This window comes from Coregonus clupeaformis, chromosome 25 (genome assembly GCF_020615455.1).
Source record: "Coregonus clupeaformis isolate EN_2021a chromosome 25, ASM2061545v1, whole genome shotgun sequence".
Classification (NCBI taxonomy): domain Eukaryota; kingdom Metazoa; phylum Chordata; class Actinopteri; order Salmoniformes; family Salmonidae; genus Coregonus; species Coregonus clupeaformis.
In genome coordinates, this window is record NC_059216.1 from 25,979,652 (window position 1) to 26,001,232 (window position 21,581).

The 21,581-nt window shown below is 46.6% G+C and overlaps 1 protein-coding gene across 1 annotated transcript in view; it reads right to left on the minus strand.

The window, feature by feature from the left end:
• The window catches only part of LOC121538852 (uncharacterized protein C14orf132-like), a 65,703-nt gene extending 44,430 nt beyond the window's left edge, over positions 1–21,273 (minus strand). The window contains exon 1 of the mRNA XM_041847024.2: positions 20,992–21,273. Coding sequence (XP_041702958.1) covers positions 20,992–21,018 — 27 coding nt within the window. The 5' untranslated portion in view covers positions 21,019–21,273. The remainder of the gene's footprint in view (positions 1–20,991) is intronic.
• Between the last annotated feature and the right edge of the window lie 308 nt (positions 21,274–21,581).

Genomic DNA, 21,581 nt, shown 5'->3' on the forward strand with positions numbered 1-21,581 from the left:
AATAAACCTGTTTGAAGATAATAATAATAAGCCATTTAGCAGACGCTTTTATCCAAAGCAACTTACAGTCACGCGTGCATACATTTTTGTGTATGGGTGGTCCCGGGGATCGAACCCACTACCTTGGCGTTACAAGCGCCGTGCTCTACCAGTTGAGCTACAGAGGACCACAAGGTATCTTGGACATGTTCTTGCCGGACAGACCTGTGGTGGCTGAACGCTCTCCACCTATTGCTCATTATTAATACATTTTTGACGGAGCTTGAAGAATTTTGAAAAGAATAATGGGCAAATGTTGCACAATCCAGGTGTGGAAAGCTCTTAGTGACTTAACCAGAAAGACTCACAGCTGTAATCGCTGCCAAAAGTGCATCTACAAAGTATTGACTCAGAGGTGTGAATACTTATGTAAATTGGATATTTCTGTATTTCATTTTCAATACATTTGCTAACATTTCTAAAACATGTGTTCACTTTGTCATTATGGGATATTGTGTGTAGATGGGTGAGAAAAAAATCGATTTAATCAATTTTGAATTTAGGCTGTAACACAACAAAATCAGTTAAGGAGTATGAATACTTTCTGAAGGCACTGTAGATCAAAACACTTGGGTGAACTGTTGGAATCATAGAAATAGAATGATTTATATTAAAAAGCAAAGTGGAAAGCAGCATTGTTTTTTGTTTGGAACAATGTTGATTGCATTTGACCTAACAGAACAACATGCAAACCAAACATAGTGAATCTAAAAGCGAGGTGGAAAAACTGAATGACGGGGGGCAGAGCTTGGTCTGTGTGGGAAGTAGCCCCAAGAGGCGAAAAAAAAAACTGTAAATGTAGCCAGATGGTAAAAGAACATAGCTGTATTCATGTATTTTTATTTTAATTTTATTTATTTCACCTTTATTTAACCAGGTAAGCCAGTTGAGAACAGGTTCTCATTTACAACTGCGACCTGGCCAAGATAAAGCATAGTAGTGCAATAAAACAACAACACAGAGTTACATATGGGGTAAAAAACATAAAGTCAGAAATACAACAGAAAATATATATACAGTGTGTGCAAATGTAGCAAGTTATGGAGGTAAGGCAATAAATAGGCTATAGTGCAGAATAATTACAATAGTATTAACACTGGAATGCTAGATGTGCAAGAGATTATGTGCAAATAGAGATACTGGGGTGCAAATGAGCAAAATAAATAACAATATAGGGATGAGGTAGTTGGGTGGGCTAATTTCAGATGGGCTGTGTACAGGTGCAGTGATCGGTAAGGTGCTCTGACAACTGATGCTTAAAGTTATTGAGGGAGATAAGAGTCTCCAGCTTCAGAGATTTTTGCAATTCGTTCCAGTCATTGGCAGCAGAGAACTGGAAGGAATGGCGGCCAAAGGAGGTGTTGGCTTTGGGAATGACCAGTGAGATATACCTGCTGGAGCGCAGACTACGGGTGGGTGCTGCTATGGTGACCAATGAGCTAAGATAAGGCGGGGATTTGCCTAGCAGTGATTTATAGATGGCCTGGAGCCAGTGGGTTTGACGACGAACATGTAGTGAGGACCAGCCAACAAGAGCGTACAGGTCACAGTGGTGGGTAGTGTATGGGGCTTTGGAGACAAAACGGATGGCACTGTGATAGACTACATCCAATTTGCTGAGTAGAGTGTTGGAGGCTATTTTGTAAATGACATCGCCGAAGTCAAGGATCGGTAGGATAGTCAGTTTTACGAGGGCATGTTTGGCAGCATGAGTGAAGGAGGCTTTGTTGCGAAATAGGAAGCCAATTCTAGATTTAACTTTGGATTGAGATTCTTTATGTGAGTCTGGAAGTTGAGTTTACAGTCTAACCAGACACCTAGGTATTTGTAGTTGTCCACATACTCTAGGTCAGACCCGTCGAGAGTGGTGATTCTAGTCGGGTGGGCGGGTGCCAGCAGCGTTCGATTGAAAAGCATGCATTTAGTTTTACTAGTGTTTAAGAGCAGTTGGAGGCTACTGAAGGATTGTTGTATGGCATTGAAGCTCGTTTGGAGGTTTGTTAACACAGTGTCCAATGAAGGGCCAGATGTATACAAAATGGTGTCGTCTGCGTAGAGGTGGATCTGAGAGTCACCAGCAGCAAGAGCGACATCATTGATATACACGGAGAAAAGTGTCGGCCCAAGAATTGAACCCTGTGGCACCCCATAGAGACTGCCATAGGTCCAGACAACAGGCCCTCCGATTTGACACACTGAACTCTATCTGAGAAGTAGTTGGTGAACCAGGCGAGGCAGTCATTTGAGAAACCAAGGCTATTTAGTCTGCCAATAAGAATGCGGTGGTTGACAGAGTCGAAAGCCTTGGCCAGGTCGATGAAGACGGCTGCACAGTACTGTCTATTATCAATCGCGGTTATAATATCGTTTAGGACCTTGAGCGTGGCTGAAGTGCACCCGTGACCAGCTCGGAAACTGGATTGCATAGCGGAGAAGGTACGGTGGTATTCGAAATGGTCAATTATCTGTTTGTTAACTTGGCTTTCGAATACTTTCAAAGGCAGGGGCAGGATGGATATAGGTCTGTAGCAATTTGGATCTAGAGTGTCACCCCCTTTGAAGAGGGGGATGACTGCGGCAGCTTTCAATCTCTGGGGATCTCAGACGTTATGAAAGAGAGGTTGAACAGACTAGTAATAGGGGTAGCGACAATTTCGGCGGCTAGTTTTAGAAAGAAAGGGTCCAGATTGTCTAGCCCAGCTGATTTGTAGGGGTCCAGATTTTGCAGCGCTTTCAAAACATCAGCTGTCTGAATTTGTGTGAAGGAGAAGCGGGGGGGCATGGGCAAGTTGCAGCAGAGGGTGCAGAGTTGGTGGCCGGGTTAGTGGTAGCCAGATGGAAAGCATGGCCAGCTGTAGCAAAATGCTTGTTGAAATTCTCGATTATTGTAGATTTATCGGGTGGTGATAGTGTTTCCTAGCCTCAGTGCAGTGGGCAGCTGGGAGGAAGTGCTCTTATTCTCCATGGACTTTACAGTGTCCCAAAACTTTTTGGAGTTAGTGCTACAGGATGCAAATTTCTGTTTGAAAAAGTTAGCCTTTGCTTTCCTGACTGCTTGTGTATATTGGTTCCTAACTTCCCTGAAAAGTTGCATATCGCGGGGGCTATTTGATGCTAATGCTGTACGCCACAGGATGTTTTTGTGCTGGTCAAGGGCTCTTAAGTCTGAGGAGAACCAGGGGCTATATCGGTTCTTAGTTCTGTATTTTTTGAATGGGGCATGTTTATTTAAGATTGAGAGGAAATTACTTTTAAGGAACAACCAGGCATCCTCTACTGACGGAATGAGATCTATATCCATCCAGGATACCTGGGCCAGGTCAATTAGGAAGGCCTCCTCGCTAAAGTGTTTTAGGGAGCGTTTGACAGTGATGAGGGGTGGTCGTTTGACTGCGGACCCGTTACGGACGCAGGCAATAAGGCAGTGATCGCTGAGATCCTGGTTGAAGACAGCTGAGGTGTATTTAGAGGGTATGTTAGTCAGGATGATATCTATGAGGGTACCCATGTTTACGGATTTAGGGTTGTACCTGGTAGGTTCGTTGATAATTTGCGTGAGGTTGAGGGCATCTAGCTTGGATTGTAGGATGGCTGGGGTATTAAGCATATCCCAATTTAGGTCACCAAGCAGTACAAACTCTGAGGATAAATGGGGGGCAATCAATTCACATATGGTGTCCAGGGCACAGCTGGGGGCTGAGGGGGTCTGTAGCAAGCGGCAACAGTGAGAGACTTATTTCTGGAAAGGTGGATTTTTAGAAGTAGAAGCTCAAACTGTTTGGGCACAGACCTGGATAGTATGATAGAGCTCTGCAGGCTATCTCTACAGTAGATTGCAACTCCACCCCCTTTGGCAGTTCTATCTAGACGGAAAATGTTATAGTTGGGGATAGAAATTTCAGAATTTTTGGTGGCCTTCCTGAGCCAGGATTCAGACACTGCTAGAACATCAGGGTTGGCAGAGTGTGCTAACGCAGTGAATAACTCAAACTTAGGAAGTAGACTTCTGATATTTATGTGCAAGAAACCAAGACTTTTGCGATTACAGAAGTCATCAAATGATAGCGCCTGGGGAGTAGGAGTGATACTGAGGACTGCAGGGCCTGGGTTAGCCTCTACATCACCAGAGGAACAGAGGAGGACTAGAATAAGGATACGGCTAAAGGCTTTAAGAACTGGTCTTCTAGTGCGTTGGTTACATAGAATAAAGGGGGCAGATTTCCGGGTGTTATAGAAAAGATTCAGGGCATTATGTACAGACAAGGATATGGAAGGATATGAGTAAAGTGGAGGTAACCCTAAGCGTTGGGTAACAATGAAAGAGATAGCATCGCTAGAGTCATCAATTGAGTCGGTCTCCGCGTGTATAGGGGGAGGTGCAAAGGAGCTATCTAATGCAGGTTTAGCTAGGCTGGGGGTCTACAGTGATATAGTACAATTAGAAATAACCGAAACAACAATAAACTAACCATGTTTGGGCTGAGGCTAAACATAAACAGGATGTAGTACCGTAAAAAGGAACAGTCCAGCAGATATCAGCTGTATAGCTGAGTTATCATAAGGTCCGGTGGTGAAGCACTAGTAAGAGGCCACGGCTAAGCGGGGCCAGGGCTAGCAGATGGATGGAATCTTCGTGGTTAACGTCGTAACCACATCAGACGATTTCGTCCCGCAGACCAGTCGTGTAGGATCGGGCGGGCTCCGTGTCAACACTAGGTGGTCCCGTCCGGTTGACAGAGAGGTAGATAGCCGGGAGATGGGCGATGGGCCTAGCTCAGGATGATTTGATTAGCCAGACCACAGCGTCCGTTTTGTTGTAGCTGGCTGGTGGTAGCTAGCTGGTAGCGATGAAATCCGGAGTTAAAGGTCCAGTGATTCAGTGATTCCGGCTGTCATGAGCACTCTCTCTCCCTGGTAGCAACATTAATTGCATTCAATTATCTTCCACTCTGCTCACCTCCCTCTCTCTACTCAGCCTAACTAGCTCCACCTGCCCTGCTCTGCTCTTGTTACCTGGCCAGCTGCACTGCATTTCCCACTCACCATCCTCACCTTGCCTCACTCTGTTCTAATTACTCTGCCAGCTGAACTGCATTTCCCCACTACCTCTCCCAGTATATCAAGCCCTGGTTTTCAGCCAAGCCCTGTCAGATCGTCTTCAAACCCGGACCAGTAACCTGCCTGTCTGCGCTCTGACTCCTGTTTGTGATACCGATCCTTTCTTGACTGCCTCCTTGTTCTACTGCCCCGTCTATCCCAACCTGCCTTCTGGACCTCGACTACTCTCCGATCTTCAGCCCCTCCGGTAACTCGTTTCTGCCTTCTGTCTCTACCACGATATTTGCCCAGCCCTGATCTGTACTTCTGCCTGCCATTCATATTGCTGTTGTGTGTGTGTGTTTCCCCAGGTCTCCGACCACCAGATGAGCGTGCCCAGACGTTTCACCACCCTCAGCCCGATACGCCGCTCCATCACTGGGGAACACACACACTAAGCACTTGGACTGGACACCCCCGGACATTTGGTGACCCCCGAGCACAGGTACCCACAGGAGGACCCTGAAAGACCCCTGACACCCCCTGGGACTCCTCTTCCCGCCTGTAACCTTGAATAAAGAACTCTGAATTTGAACTTGCGCTCTTGGGTCCTCTTCTGTGCGTGACAGAACGATCTGACCATCATGGACCCAGCGCACTCCTGACCACGATGGAGGAAGAGCCAGAGAGGACTGCCCTACAGCGACTGGAACGCTCTGAGGGAGACATAAATCGGATGGCTGGCGACATCGCTTCCCTTCTCCAGCTATTCAACCAGCAGCAACAACAGTTCCAACTGCAGCAACAACAGCTAGCCCAAGCCCTGCAACTACTCTCAAGCCCGGCTACTCCACCTGCACCCCCCTGGTCCTTTTGTTCCTGTACCACCGATACTCCTTCATCCCTCCGCTGGAGGTCCCAATGCTGCAGGCCCGGCAGTGCTGCCACCAGATCCCCACGCTCCTGAACCAAGGATTGGGAACCCGGAACGTTTTGATGGCAACCAGAAGCAAGTAAGACCATTCTTGAGCAGCTGCCGAATCCAGTTTGCACTACAGCCCAGGACTTTCTCAACAGAGGGAGCCAAGGTGGGGTATGTCATCACACATCTCACCGGTCGAGCTCGGTTGTGGGGAACGGCGAATTCGACCGGCAAACCCCAGCCTGTGCCTCCTTCAGTGCCTTTGAGGAGGAGATGTTAAAGGTCTTTGACCTAGGCTCGCCAACAGCCGAAGCGTCACAAGCTCTGCTCACCATCCGTCAGGGCAATCGGACAGTGGCAGACTTCTCCATTGACTTTCGTACCCTGGCCAGTCAAAGCTCGTTTAACCCAGAGGCACTGGTGCAAGCCTTCCTCCATAGCCTGGCGGACTATATCAAGGACGAGCTTGTTTCCCATGACCCGCCCCTCAACGCTTGATGCCGCCATTGACCTTGCCGTTCGCATTGACCGCCGTATACAGACCCGGAGGAGGGAGAAGGGCCGTCTCAGTCAACCTGCCATCCGTACTCGGGGTCGATACCGCTTCTGTCCAGCCCCTGCCTGTCAAGTCCCATAGCCAACTCAATCAGCCTGAGCCCATGGAGATTGGCCGTGCCTCTCTGACTCCCGAGGAGCGTCGGCGCCGTCTAAGCTCCAACCTTTGCCTCTACTGTGGTGGCGAGAATCACCGTGTCGCTACTTGTCCGGCAAAAGCCGCAGCTCACCAGGTGTAGGGGAGATCCGGGTGAGCTCAACAAGCCTTCAGTCTCCCTCCATCCGAAAGACCCTGCTTCATCTCCGCCTTCAGCTTTCTGACAAGACTCATACATTGGCCGCCCTTGTGGATTCCGGAGCCGAAGCAAACATCATGGACCCTGAGCTTGCACAGCAACTGGGCGTGAACCATCATCAACTGACACAACCCATTCCTGCACGAGCCCTGGATGGGCATCATCTTGGCACTGTCACTCATATCTCCGCCCCTGTGACAATCCTGCTGTCAGGAAACCACCAGGAGTCCATCCAGTTTCACCTCCTACACTCACCTGGCCAACCACTCATTCTTGGTTACCCGTGGCTCCGTCAGCACAACCCCCACATCGACTGGGAGACAGGAACAGTCCGTGAGTGGGGAAGGAGTTGTCACCAGACCTGTTTAAGGGGGCCACCCTGCCCGTTCACCGGGAAGGATCTAGCGCTACCTCCGACATATCCAATGTTCCGGCCTGTTACCACAGCCTGAAAGAGGTGTTCAACAAATCCAAGGCGACATCTCTACCCCCCACACAGACCCTATGACTGCGCGATTGATCTCCTGCCTGGCACAGCTCCTCCCAAGGGTCGTCTGTATTCACTGTCAGCCCCGGAAAGAAAGGCCATGGAGGACTACATTAATGACTCTCTTGCCTCCGGGATAATTAGACCGTCGTCTTCCCCCCGCAGGAGCGGGATTCTTCTTTGTCGGCAAGAAGGACGGTTCTCTTCGTCCATGCATAGATTACCGGGGTCTGAACGACATCACGGTTAAGAATCGCTACCCACTGCCCTTACTTTCGTCTGCCTTCGAACTGCTGCAGGGAGCCACTGTATTCACTAAGCTGGACCTTCGCAATGCCTACCATCTGGTGCGGATGAGGGAGGGAGACGAATGGAAGACAGCGTTCAACACACCAACCGGCCACTATGAATATCTCGTCATGCCCTTCGGCCTCACCAATGCCCCAGCAGTTTTTCAAGCCCTAGTGAATGATATCCTCAGGGACATGCTAAATACGTTCGTATTTGTGTACCTTGACGATATTTTAATATTCTCAAAGACTCTGTCAGAACACACGCACCACGTCCGGTTGGTCCTGCGCCGCCTGCTGGAGAACTCTCTTTTCGTGAAGGCAGAGAAGTGCGAGTTCCATGCCAAGACCGTTTCATTCCTGGGGTATGTGGTGACCGAGGGCAGCATTCAGATGGATCTCACGAAGGTGTCGGCTGTCACTTCCTGGCCAGTTCCTGAGTCTCGGAAGAAGTTGCAACAGTTCCTGGGCTTTGCCAACTTTTATAGGAGATTCATCAGAAACTATAGCACAGTGGCTGCACCCCTCACGGCGCTAACCAGCACTAAACAACCGTACCAATGGACATCAGCTGCTGATAAGGCCTTCAATATCCTCAAGACATGTTTCACTTCTGCTCCCATCCTCCAGATGCCAGATGCAGCAAGGCAGTTTGTGGTGGAGGTAGATGCTTCGGACGTGGGAGTGGGTGCAGTGCTTTCTCAAAGAGCAGCTGAGGATGGCAAGATGCACCCCTGTGCCTTCTACTCCCGTCGGCTAACCCCTGCCGAATGCAACTACGACATTGGGAACCGCGAGCTGTTGGCTGTCAAGCTCGCCCTTGAAGAATGGCGGCACTGGTTAGAGGGGTCAAAGGAACCATTCGTAGTGTGGACAGACCACAAGAACCTGGAGTATATCCAAACAGCCAGGAGGCTGAACTCCCGTCAACAGCGGTGGTCTCTGTTCTTTACGCGCTTCAATTTCACGCTCTCCTACCGCCCGGGATCTCGCAACATCAAACCTGATGCTCTTTCCCGGATGTTTCAGAAGGACGAGACCACCGCCATGACAGCTCCCATTCTTCCCAGCCACTTGGTCGTAGCGGCCCTCACCTGGGAGATCGAGAAGCAGGTCATGGAGGCTCTTCGGGACCAGCCAGGTCCAAGCACCAGCGCCCCCAACCGTCTGTTTGTTCCAGCAAATCTCAGGTCACCTGTGATTCAGTGGGGCGCCGAATCCCGTCTGGCCTGTCATCCCGGCATCACTCGCACCCTTCATCTGGTCCGCCAGCGGTTCTGGTGGCGGGGGATGAGACGGGATGTCCGAGAATTCATCCGAGCTTGTCCCACTTGTAACCGAAACAAGACTCCCAACCAGCCTCCTGCTGGGTTGCTGCAACCCCTACTCATACCCAAGAGGCCCTGGTCCCACGTTTCACTGGACTTTGTTACGGGCCTTCCGCCCTCTGACGGACACACAGTCATCCTTACCATTGTTGACCGCTTTAGTAAGATGACCCACTTCGTGCCCCTTCCCAAACTACCCTCTGCTAAAGAGACCTCCCAGGTGGTCCTGGAACATGTGTTTCGTATCCATGGCCTACCCCAGGATATAGTGTCAGACCGGGGCCCGCAATTCTCAGCAACCTTTGGAAGGAGTTCTGTCATCTCCTTGAGGCCACCGCCAGCCTATCGTCTGGATTCCACCCGCAGTCAAACGGCCAGACTGAACGCATGAACCAGGAGCTGGAGAAGGCACTGAGGTGTGTGGCTTCCCAAAATCCCCGGGCCTGGGCTCAACACCTGCTCTGGGTGGAATATGCCCATAATTCACTCACCAGTTCCTCCACCGGGCTCTCCCCCTTTCAGTGTGTCTACGGGTATCAACCTCCACTGTTTGCCAGCCAGGAGGCGGATGCCACCTGTCCGTCTGCTCTTGCGTATGCCCGCCGCTGCCGCCGCACTTGGGCCCAGGCTCGCACTGTGCTCCTGAAGTCTGGAACCAGCTACGCCGGTCGGTGCCAACCGACGGAGGACCCCAGCACCTACTTACCGGGTTGGTCAGAAGGTCTGGCTGTCTGCCCGGGATCTGCCGCTGCGGGGTTGTATCACGAAAGCTGGCCCCTCGCTTCATTGGTCCTTTTCCTGTGCAGAAAGTCATCAGTCCAACGGCGGTCCGACTTCAGTTGCCCGCTTCCATGCGGGTCCACCCCACCTTCCACGTCTCCAAGGTCAAGCCGGTCCATGAAAGTCCCTGGTCCCTGCAGCTCCGGCGCCACCTCCTCCGCGCCTCGTAGATGGCGGTCCTGTCTTCACCGTCCGGCGGCTGCTCCGCTCTAGGCGAAGGGGTAGGGGTCTCCAGTACCTCGTTGATTGGGAGGGATATGGTCCAGAGGAGAGGACCTGGATCCCGGCCAGGAGGATAGTGGACCGGACCCTTATCACTGACTTCCACCGACTACATCCTGATCAGCCTGCAATCCGTAGGGGGCCGTCCAAGAGGGGGTTCCTAGCCGTCCGGCCCGCCCTGCTCCTGTCTCAGTGCCTGTCCTGTCTCCCCGACCGTGACCCTCCAGCTCCTTCTGAGGATGAGGAGATTCACTCGGACCGCTCGGAGGAGTTCCTGACCCGCCGCCTGCTCCCCTCCACCCTCCCGGCATGATGTTGTTCTTGGGACTTCTGGGGCCGTCCCTTGGAGGGGGGTCCTGTCATGAGCACTCTCTCTCCCTGGTAGCAACATTAATTGCATTCAATTATCTTCCACTCTGCTCACCTCCCTCTCTCTACTCAGCCTAACTAGCTCCACCTGCCCTGCTCTGCTCTTGTTACCTGGCCAGCTGCACTGCATTTCCCACTCACCATCCTCACCTTGCCTCACTCTGTTCTAATTACTCTGCCAGCTGAACTGCATTTCCCCACTACCTCTCCCAGTATATCAAGCCCTGGTTTTCAGCCAAGCCCTGTCAGATCGTCTTCAAACCCGGACCAGTAACCTGCCTGTCTGCGCTCTGACTCCTGTTTGTGATACCGATCCTTTCTTGACTGCCTCCTTGTTCTACTGCCCCGTCTATCCCAACCTGCCTTCTGGACCTCGACTACTCTCCGATCTTCAGCCCCTCCGGTAACTCGTTTCTGCCTTCTGTCTCTCACCACGATATTTGCCCAGCCCTGATCTGTACTTCTGCCTGCCATTCATATTGCTGTTGTGTGTGTGTGTTTCCCCAGGTCTCCGACCACCAGATGAGCGTGCCCAGACGTTTCACCACCCTCAGCCCGATACGCCGCTCCATCACTGGGGAACACACACACTAAGCACTTGGACTGGACACCCCGGACATTTGGTGACCCCGGAGCACAGGTACCCACAGGAGGACCCTGAAAGACCCCTGACACCCCTGGGACTCCCTCTTCCCGCCTGTAACCTTGAATAAAGAACTCTGAATTTGAACTTGCGCTCTTGGGTCCTCTTCTGTGCGTGACACCGGCGGAAAAACTGATATGTTCTGGGTCGATAACGCGCTGTGCAGACTGGCCGAATATCCGGTGATCAATGTCCAGTGATTAAAATTAATCCCGCAGAAAAAAATCCAATGTCCTGGGTGAAACACCGCTAGCTGTGGCTAATAGCAAATAGCAAGTAGCTAGTTAGCTGGCTAGCTAGTTTCAACTGGAGATTCTAGATTCTAGATAAAGGTAAGTCAAGTTAAGTCAATAATAGAATCCGTTCCACATTGAGTGAGGCGGGTTGCAGGAAAGTATATCTTGTAGAAGGATGAAAAGTCTGATAGGGAAATATGTACGAAAAATAGGGTATTTACAGGCTATTTACAGACAGACGATAAAAACACAACTGCACTACATGGCACTGTCCCTTCAAGAGAACAGTAAATAATGTGTGCAAAGTGTTATGGGATTGCGCCAGCACCATGTGTAAGAGTTAGAGTGAGAGCAAGCAATTACATTGGAGAGCTGTTGTAATCCATCGTGGGTCCAAAGGTACTTTAGATGGGTAAATAATAGGGTTGTGCGGTATCCAGATTTGCATACCGCCATACCGTGCCTGTGCCATCCCAGGAGATACGGTATTACCGGTAGTGTACACAAGGGGCGCAATAATTTTTTTCAAATGTAAAACAATACCTCAAAAAGTCACTTACCAGAATACTAAACAAATGATAACAAGTACTAAGGAATCCCCATAGCGGATGCTAGGTAAATGATAATGAGCGCATGCGGAAATTTACTACTAAAACAGACAACCTAGCTCATAAAAGTTATGCAAGTATCTCAAAACACAGTTCGCAGCACGGACAAAACAAATATTAGACAGCAGCGATCTTAATCCAGTAGGGGATTGTCTCTGCTGCTGTTATCAAGAAGCTTGATCTTGCAAGCTAACGTTAGCCACTTAGCTAACATTAGCAAGTTAGCAAACTTTACATTATGGTGATTTCACCTTGTGGTGATTTCCCTCCTACATTTTCCTATTTAAAATGTAAACTTCAACAGAATAAATAACCCAAAATTAGTTTCTGCCCTGTGCTGGGTTTACGTTTTCCAGGCTACATAAACTATTTTAAAAAATGGATTTACACATGGCTGGTGGTGTTATAAAATATTGCATGCGATATGAACCTCTTGCGATATGGATATTGCATATGTAAATATTGTGATTTCGATGTGAATTCAATTAATTGTGCAGCCCTAGTTGACTAAAGCCGGGGGATAGGGAGAATGTCTCTACCCAGTTTGTCAGCACAGATGAGCACAAGGGGATGCCCAAAGGGATGAATAGTGCTGCCTGGATTGATGAGTCTGAAGAGCTCTGGATAGATGGAGTCATAGGGTTCTGGATTGATGGAGTCTTTATGGCCCTGTGTTTAAGATCTGTCACTGGGACCATGGCTTCGGCTGACTCTACAGGACCGGCATGGTCTAGAGCACTTACACCCCAAATGGAACCACGCTTAAAACATTAGCCCTGCATCACGTCTTGTTGGGTAGTCGTCATCAAAACTGATCTCCCTGAAATGCATAATGCAATAACAATTACCATTAATTATTTGCTTGAAGCTTTACTGAATAGTTTTTCCTATATATTGTGTACAATGTTATATCTGTTCAAGTGTCCCATGCTTAGTCTATTCTCTCTACTTACTTATATGGTGTAGTATACCAAAGAGAGTAAGTATTAGAGTAAGTAACATCCCTTTTTCAGGACCCTGTCTCATAAAAATCCAAATAACTTCACAGATCTTCATTGTAAAGGGTTTAAACACTGTTTCCCATGCTTGTTCAATGAACCATAAACAACGAATGAACATGTACCTGTGGAACGGTCGTTAAGACACTAACAGCTTACAGACAGTAGGCAATTAAGGTCACAGTTATGAAAACTTAGGACACTAAAGAGGCCTTTCTACTGACTCTGAAAAACACCAAAAGAAAGATGCCCAGGGTCCCTGCTCATCTGCGTGAACGTGCCTTAGGCATGCTGCAAGGAGGCATGAGGACTGCAGATGTGGCCAGGGCAATAAATTGCAATGTCCGTACTGTGAGACACCTAAGACAGCGCTACAGGGAGACAGGACGGACAGCTGATCGTCCTCGCAGTGGCAGACCATGTGTAACAACACCTGCACAGGATTGGTACATCCGAACATCACACCTGCGGGACAGGTACAGGACGGCAACAACAAATGCCCGAGTTACACCAGGAACGCACAATCCCTCCATCAGTGCTCAGACTGTCCGCAATTGGCTGAGAGAGGCTGGACTGAGGGCTTGTAGGCCTGTTGTAAGGCGGGTCCTCACCAGACATCACTGGCAACAACGTCGCCTATGGGCACAAACCCACCGTCGCTGGACCAGACAGGACTGGCAAAAAGTGCTCTTCACTGACGAGTCACAGTTTTTGTCTCACCAGGGGTGATGGTCGGATTTGCATTTATCGTCGAAGGAATGAGCGTCCTGTACTCTGGAGGGGTATCAATTTGGAGGTGGAGGGTCCGTCATGGTCTGGGGCCGTGTGTCACAGCATCATTGGACTGAGCTTGTTGTCATTGCAGGCAATCTCAATGCTGTGTGTTACAGGGAAGACATCCTCCTCCCTCATGTGGTACCCTTCCTGCAGGCTCATCCTGACATGAACCTCCAGCATGACAATACCACCAGCCATACTGCTCGTTCTGTGTGTGATTTCCTGCAAGACAGGAATGTCAGTGTTCTGCCATGGCCAGCGAAGAGCCCGGATCTCAATCCCATTGAGCACGTCGGAGGGTGAGGGCTAGGGCCATTCCCCCCAGAAATGTCAGGGAACTTGCAGGTGCCTTGGTGGAAAAGTGGGGTAACATCTCACAGCAAGAACTGGCAAATCTGGTGCAGTCCATGAGGAGGAGATGCACTGCAGTACTTAATGCAGCTGGTGGCCACACCAGATACTGACTGTTACTTTTGATTCCCCCCTTGTTCAGGGACATATCATTCAATTTCTGTTAGTCACATGTCTGTGGAACTTATTCAGTTGATGTCTCAGTTGTTGATCAGTTGTTGAATCTTGTTATGTTCATACAAATATTTACACGTTAGGTTTGCTGAAAATAAACGCAGTTGACAGTGATAGGACCTTTCTTTTTTTGCTGAGTTTAGTATTTCTGTGGCCTACACAACCCCCTCCCCAGCCACCATCAGCCACTATCTACTGTTGGCCAAATCCACAGCTAACCATGCAGCCTGCATTAGAAAAGTTCAGTGTCTCTGGAACTTCTATTCTCTGTAGGAAAGAGACTTATGATGACATCAGTCATCTTTTGAAGACAAAGTGAGGGTAGAAGGTTCATCGGTTTTCAGGCAGTGCTGGTACACTGAGATGGATGCACAAAAAAGTATCCATGTTTTCTCATTGCAAAGTCAATCTTCAAGACTCCAAGGACAGCTGCTTGCATTTGTTATGGCACGCCATTACGGTGCCACTCAGAGCTCTGGAATTAGTTTAACCTCCATTAAAGGGGAGGTTCACACATTTTTACATGTAGACTTATTTTCAGTCTTTCTGTGGTTGTAGTTGATCACCAAAATATATTTTTTTGTTTCATTACAGATAAAATTAGTACACACATTTTGCTGAGTCATGACTTTCCATTAACTACAATGCATTATGAAAATGTTTTTAAAGCACAGGAAGTTGGTGGCACCTCAATTGGGGAGGACGGGCTCGTGCTAATGGTTGGAGCAGAATATGTGGAATAGTATCAAATACATCAAACATATAATTTGATGCCATTCCATTCGCTCAGTTCTAGCCATTATTATGAGCCGTCCTCCCCTCAGCAGCCTCCACAGGTCTAAAGCATGTTAGAAAACACTCCAAAATACTCCAAACCAGCTCATATTACATCACAATCCAATTCTGAATGATGTCTCTGCAATCCATTTGTTATTTTTTATTCCACTGTCCCATAAATCCACAACTGCATTTTGTTGTTGTTGTTGTTGTTGTTGTTGTTGTAGTAGTAATCCATTCAAACATGGATTTACGGCAGTGGTTTTTTACATTTTATTCACATGAATTGTGAAAATGAGAATAATTTTCCAGAGTCAGAGTACTACTGTATGAGGCTTTAACTAACTCACATGTTATGCATACAGTAGTACAATGCCTGTGCTTTCCATTGAACAGTGTCAACACCAGTTTAATTAAGTCAATCCAATCCATGAACTGAATGGGCCTTAACCTGTTAAACTCTGAGTTGTTGTTTTGGAAATCAAACTCAAATCTTACTGCTGGCAATGTCATAAGAATCTCCCTGATTGCTAAAGTCATTTTAAGATGTCGGGCTTGAAAATCAGTTCAGCCATTTTGGCACAGTGACTCACTACCCAAACTACAGTCGTGGTCAAAAGTTTTGAGAATGACACAAATATTAATTTTCACAAAGTCTGCTTCCTCAGTTTTTATGATGGCAATTTGCATATACTCCAGAATGTTATGAAGAGTGATCAGATGAATTGCAATTAATTGCAAAGTCCCTCTTTGCCATGAAAACAAACTTAATCCCCCAAAAAGATTTCCACTGCATTTCAGCCCTGCCACAAAAGGACCAGCTGACATCATGTCAGTGATTCTCTCGTTAACACAGGTGAGAGTGTTGACAAGGACAAGGCTGGAGATCACTCTGTCATGCTGATTGAGTTAGAATAACAGACTGGAAGCTTTAAAAGGATGGTGGTGCTTGAAATCATCTTCCTCTGTTAACCATGGTTACCTGCAAGGAAACACGTTCCGTCATCATTGCTTTGCACAAAAAGGGCTTCACAGGCAAGGATATTGCTGCTAGTAAGATTGTACCTAAATCAACCATTTATCGGATCATCAAGAACTTCAAGGAGAGAGTTTCAATTGTTGTGAAGAAGGCTTCAGGGCGCCCAAGAAAGTTCAACAAGCACCAGGACAGTCTCCTAAAGTTGATTCAGCTGTGGAATCGGGGCACCACCAGTGCAGAGCTTGCTCAGGAATGGCAGCAGGCAGGTGTGAGTGCATCTGCACGCACAGTGAGGCGAAGACTTTTGGAGGATGGCCTGGTGTCAAGAAGGGCAGCGAGGAAGCCACATCTCTCCAGGAAAAACATCAGGGACAGACTGATATTCTGCAAAAGGTACAGGGATTGGACTGCTGAGGACTGGGGTAGTCATTTTCTCTGATGAATCCCCTTTCCAATTGCTTGGGGTATCCGGAAAAAAGCTTGTCCGGAGAAGACAAGGTGAGCGCTACCATCAGTCCTGTGTCATGCCAACAGTAAAGCATCCTAAGACCATTCATGTGTGGGGTTGCTTCTCAGCCAAGGGAGTGGGCTCACACAATTTTGCCTAAGAACACAGCCATGAATAAAGAATGGTACCAACGCATCCTCCGAGAGCAACTTCTCCTAACCATCCAAGAACAGTTTGGTGATGAACAATGCCTTTTCCAGCATGATGGAGCACCTTGCCATAAGGCAAAAGTGATAACTAAGTGGCTCGGGGAACAGAACATTGTAATTTTGGGTCCATGGCCAGGAAACTCCCCAGACCTTAATACCATTGAGAACTTGTGGTCAATCCTCAAGAGGCGGGTGGACAAACAAAAACCCACAAATTCTGACAAACTCCAAGCATTGATTATGCAAGAATGGGCTGCCATCAGTCAGGATGTGGCCCAGAAGTTAATTGACAGCATGCCAAGGCAGATGGCAGAGGTCTTGAAAAAGAAGGGTCAACACTGCAAATATTGACTCTTTGAATAAACTTAATGTAATTGTCAATAAAATCCTTTGACACTTATGGAATGCTTGTAATTATACTTCAGTATACCATAGTAACATCTGACAAAAATATTTAAAAACACTGAAGCAGCAAACTTTGTGAAGACCAATACATGTGTCATTCTCAAAACTTTTGACCACGGCTGTAGACACAACTGGTTTCAAGTGGCCAAGATATCATGTGATCTCCTACTGCTATCTAGTAGATAAAAAAATGCACAAGCACTGCGCTTTTAAAACGGCTGTGTTCCTACGGGAATTTGTGCATGTTTAGAGCGCCACCATTAGGTAAAAGATCTGACGTTCTTTTTTATCCTTTTGTAACAGTAATTGGTGACATATTTTATATCAAATCTAGACATTCAAATCTCTTATTCAATTGGGGGAATTAAAATGAAATACACCTAGCTACAGTGGCTTGCGAAAGTATTCACCCCCCTTGGCATTTTTCCTATTTTGTTGCCTTACAACCTGGAATTAAAATGGATTTTTGGGGGGGTTTATCATTTGATTTACACAACATGCCTACCACTTTGAAGATGCAAAAACGTTTTTATTGTGAAACAAACAAGAAATAAGACCAAAAAAAAGAAAACTTAAGCGTGCATAACTATTCACCCCCCCAAAGTCAATACTTTGTAGAGCCACCTTTTGCAGCAATTACAGCTGCAAGTCTCTTGGGGTATGTCTCTAAAAGCTTGGCACATCTAGCCACTGGGATTTTTGCCCATTCTTCAAGGCAAAACTGCTCCAGCTCCTTCAAGTTGGATGGGTTCCGCTGGTGTACTGCAATCTTTAAGTCATACCACAGGTTCTGAATTGGATTGAGGTCTGGGCTTTCCCTCAAGATTTTCCCTGTATTTAGCGCCATCCATCATTCCTTCAATTCTGACCAGTTTCCCAGTCCCTGCCGATGAAAAACATCCCCACAGCATGATGCTGCCACCACCATGCTTCACTGTGGGGATGGTGTTCTCGGGGTGATGAGAGGTGTTGGGTTTGCGCCAGACATAGCGTTTTCCTTGATGGCCAAAAAGCTCAATTTTAGTCTCATCTGACCAGAGTACCTTCTTCCATATGTTTGGGGAGTCTCCCACATGCCTTTTGGCGAACACCACACGTGTTTGCTTATTTTTTTATTTAAGCAATGGCTTTTTTCTGGCCACTCTTCCGTAAAGCCCAGCTCTGTGGAGTGTACGGCTTAAACTGGTCCTATGGACAGATACTCCAATCTCCGCTGTGGAGCTTTGCAGCTCCTTCAGGGTTATCTTTGGTCTCTCTGTTGCCTCTCTGATTAATGCCCTCCTCGCCTGGTCCGTGAGTGGGCGGCCCTCTCTTGGCAGGTGTGTTGTGGTGCCATATTCTTTCCATTTTTTAATCATGGATTTAATGGTGCTCCGTGGGATGTTCAAAGTTTTGGATATTTTTTTTATAACCCAACCCTGATCTTTACTTCACCACAACTTTGTCCCTGACCTGTTTGGAGAGCTCCTTGGTCTTCATGGTGCCGCTTGCTTGGTGGTGCCCCTTGCTTAGTAGTGTTGCAGACTCTGGGGCCTTTCAGAACAGGTGTATATATACTGAGATAATGTGACACTTAGATTGCACACAGGTGGACTTTATTTAACTAATTATGTGACTTCTGAAGGTAATTGGTTGCACCAGATCATATTTAGGGGCTTCATAGCAAAGGGGGTGAATACATATGCACACACCACTTTTCCGTTATTTATTTTTTTGAATTTCTTGAAACAAGTAATTTTTTTCATTTCACTTCACCAATTTGGACTATTTTGTGTATGTCCATTACATGGACATCCAAATAAAAATCAATTTAAATTACAGGTTGTAATACAACAAATTAGGAAAAACGCCAACGGGGATGAATACTTTTGCAAGGCACTGTATATCTAATTGACTAATGAGTCATAATGATACTTTGAGACAATGACAATTATACAATTATAGCTTAACAGATGTTTGGGCCTATCAGAGTAATCCAAAATACTACTTTATTTTTCATGTAATCAGTGATGGACTACATTTTTCTGGTAATACACCCAACCCTCCCCACATGTCAGTAGCAATATACAGGTAACTGCCAAAATAAAGGAAACACCAACATAAAGTGTCTTAATAGGGCATTGGGCCACCACGAGCCAGAACAGCTTCAATGCACCATAGATTATACAAGTGTCTGGAACTCTATTGGAGGGATCTGACACCATTCTTCTATGAGAAATTCTGTAATTTGGTGTTTTGTTAATGGTGGTGAAAAACGCTGACAGGCGCCCTTCAAGAATCTCCCATAAGTGTTCAATTAGGTTGAGATCTAGTGACTGAGAAGGCAATGGCATATGGTTTACATCGTTTTCATGATCATCAAACCATTCAGTGACCACTCATGCCCTGTGGATGGGGGCATTGTCATCCTATGGGGGCATAGTCATCCCACTTAGCACATTTGGTTCCTTGGAAGATGTGGGAATATATGTTTTTGGTTTGACATTGGTTGTGTGAATGAAGCCATACATTTCCTGACTGGTAAAACTGAATGTTTCTTTTAAACGTTCTGAGAACTGAAGTGAACATTTTGCCTGTTCTGGGAACATTTAATTTTAGGTTTCAGGGAGGTTCTGAGAATGTTTTACTCTGGTTCCTTGAAAGTTTTCCTGGGAGGTTTTATTAACACTGAGAACAGAAATGATAGGTTATTTGGAGGTATTTGAATAATTTCTTTAAAATGTTCTCTGAATGTTTCAATAACACTTTTCATAACACTGCTAGCTTATTTTGGGTTGGCTTTTTTAAACTCCAAACACAGATAGGACGCATGGAAATTAATTTCCTTAGGCATTAATCATGCCAAAAAAAAAATCTGTGATATTCAAACCTATAATCTTCTGTTCTTTATCCATGTAATCAGTCCACTGCGCCACCAGGATGGAGCTAGCATGCCATGTTTTTTTTACGCATACAAAGCTGTTAGTGGGCGCAGCCAACACACCTGAACACACTTAACAAGATAGAGGATAGTTTTGTTGACACTGAATATATATTTTAAAATTACATTCTTAAAATGTTCTCTGAACATTACTAAAGTTATGCTTTTAAATGGAGTTTTCTTAACATTCTCGGAACAATTTGAGAACATGACTTTAAATAGAACCATGTAGGAAATGTTATGTGAAGTACTGAAATTCCCACAGAAAAAAGTTGTTTCTTAACATTCTTTGAACTAGTCCCATTGTCAAACCAGTATGAGAACATTTCTAGACCTTTGCCAAAATTGAAATGTAACCATGTTTGAACTTTTAGAAAATGTTCTGTTAATGAAATACCAAGAAAATTATTTTTTGTCAAGTTCCTTAAATGTGCTGAGAATGTTCCAAAGCCAAGCAACTATCAAACACCATTCCCAGAAAGTTTTGGGAAGGTTGTATGTAAAATTATCATAGGACAACCACGCTCTCACCAAGCTCTAAGAAACATAAGGTTCTCAGAACATTATGCGCTAGCTGGGATGGTAGCCAGAATAATGGCATGGCCAGCATTTTTATACATGATCCTAAGCACGATGGGATGTTAGTTGCTTAATTAACTCAGGAACAACACCTGTGTGGAAGCACTTGCTTTCAATATACTTAGTATCCCTCATTGACTCAAGTGTTTCCATTTACCTGTAGTTGACAACATGCAAATGCAGGTAGGCAGCCTACCCTTGTAATGGTCAATTTAACATGCGGTAAACTGAAACCAAAGATTTTCAACATGTATTCTAATAGGGGGGTATCTGTCAGAAGAACTAGTCTAATCTCCAAAAACCTGTGTATTTTAGAGATACTGTATAGCTTGCTCAAAAAGAGTGACATATCTATCTTACCTTATCTTAACATAGCTCTACAGATAAATACAAGTGCCTATAATTTGCGGAAAATAAATGCGTCAATGTCTAGTGTCTAACACTAAAAACAACAATGCCACGGCCTCAAATTTTAGAAAATAAAGTTAAGACAGGCTTTCACTTTTTAACCACTTGTTTTCAAAATAAACCACTTTAACACAAACACAGCGCGTATTCTTACCTGTGCAGCCATAAATGAGAGATCCATACTGTTGCTCTAGTCAAGACAACCAACCTACGCACCCCCCAAAAAAAGGGTAGTTTATTTTATTCCCAAAAAGAGCATTGGTCTACTTGTGCCCAGCGGTCTTCAGGTTCTGTCTAATTTAATGTGAAATACATGTCGAGCAATTACATACAAATGGCAATTTTGTGACGAGAGATTGAGTTGACTAGTCTTCAAGTCCACATCTGCGCGAGCAATGAGCGGGATTATGGGATGTGAGCGTGGCAGACGAGAGAAGAAGCGGGCACAGTTAATGATGCTCTGTGCACATTATAGATGGAGTCGGGTGAACAACGACTACACCCCCACCCATCTCTCTCTCGCTCTCGCTCTCGCTATCTCTCTCTCGCCCTCTCTCTCGCTCTCTCTCTCTCTCTCTCTCTCTCTCGCTCTCGCTCTCGCTCTCTCTCTCGCTCTCGCTCTCTCTCTCGCTCTCGCTCTCTCTCTCGCTCTCTCTCTCTCTCTCTCTCTCGCCCTCTCTCTCGCTCTCTCTCTCTCTCTCTCGCTCTCTCTCTCTCGCTCTCTCTCTCTCTCTCTCTCTCTCT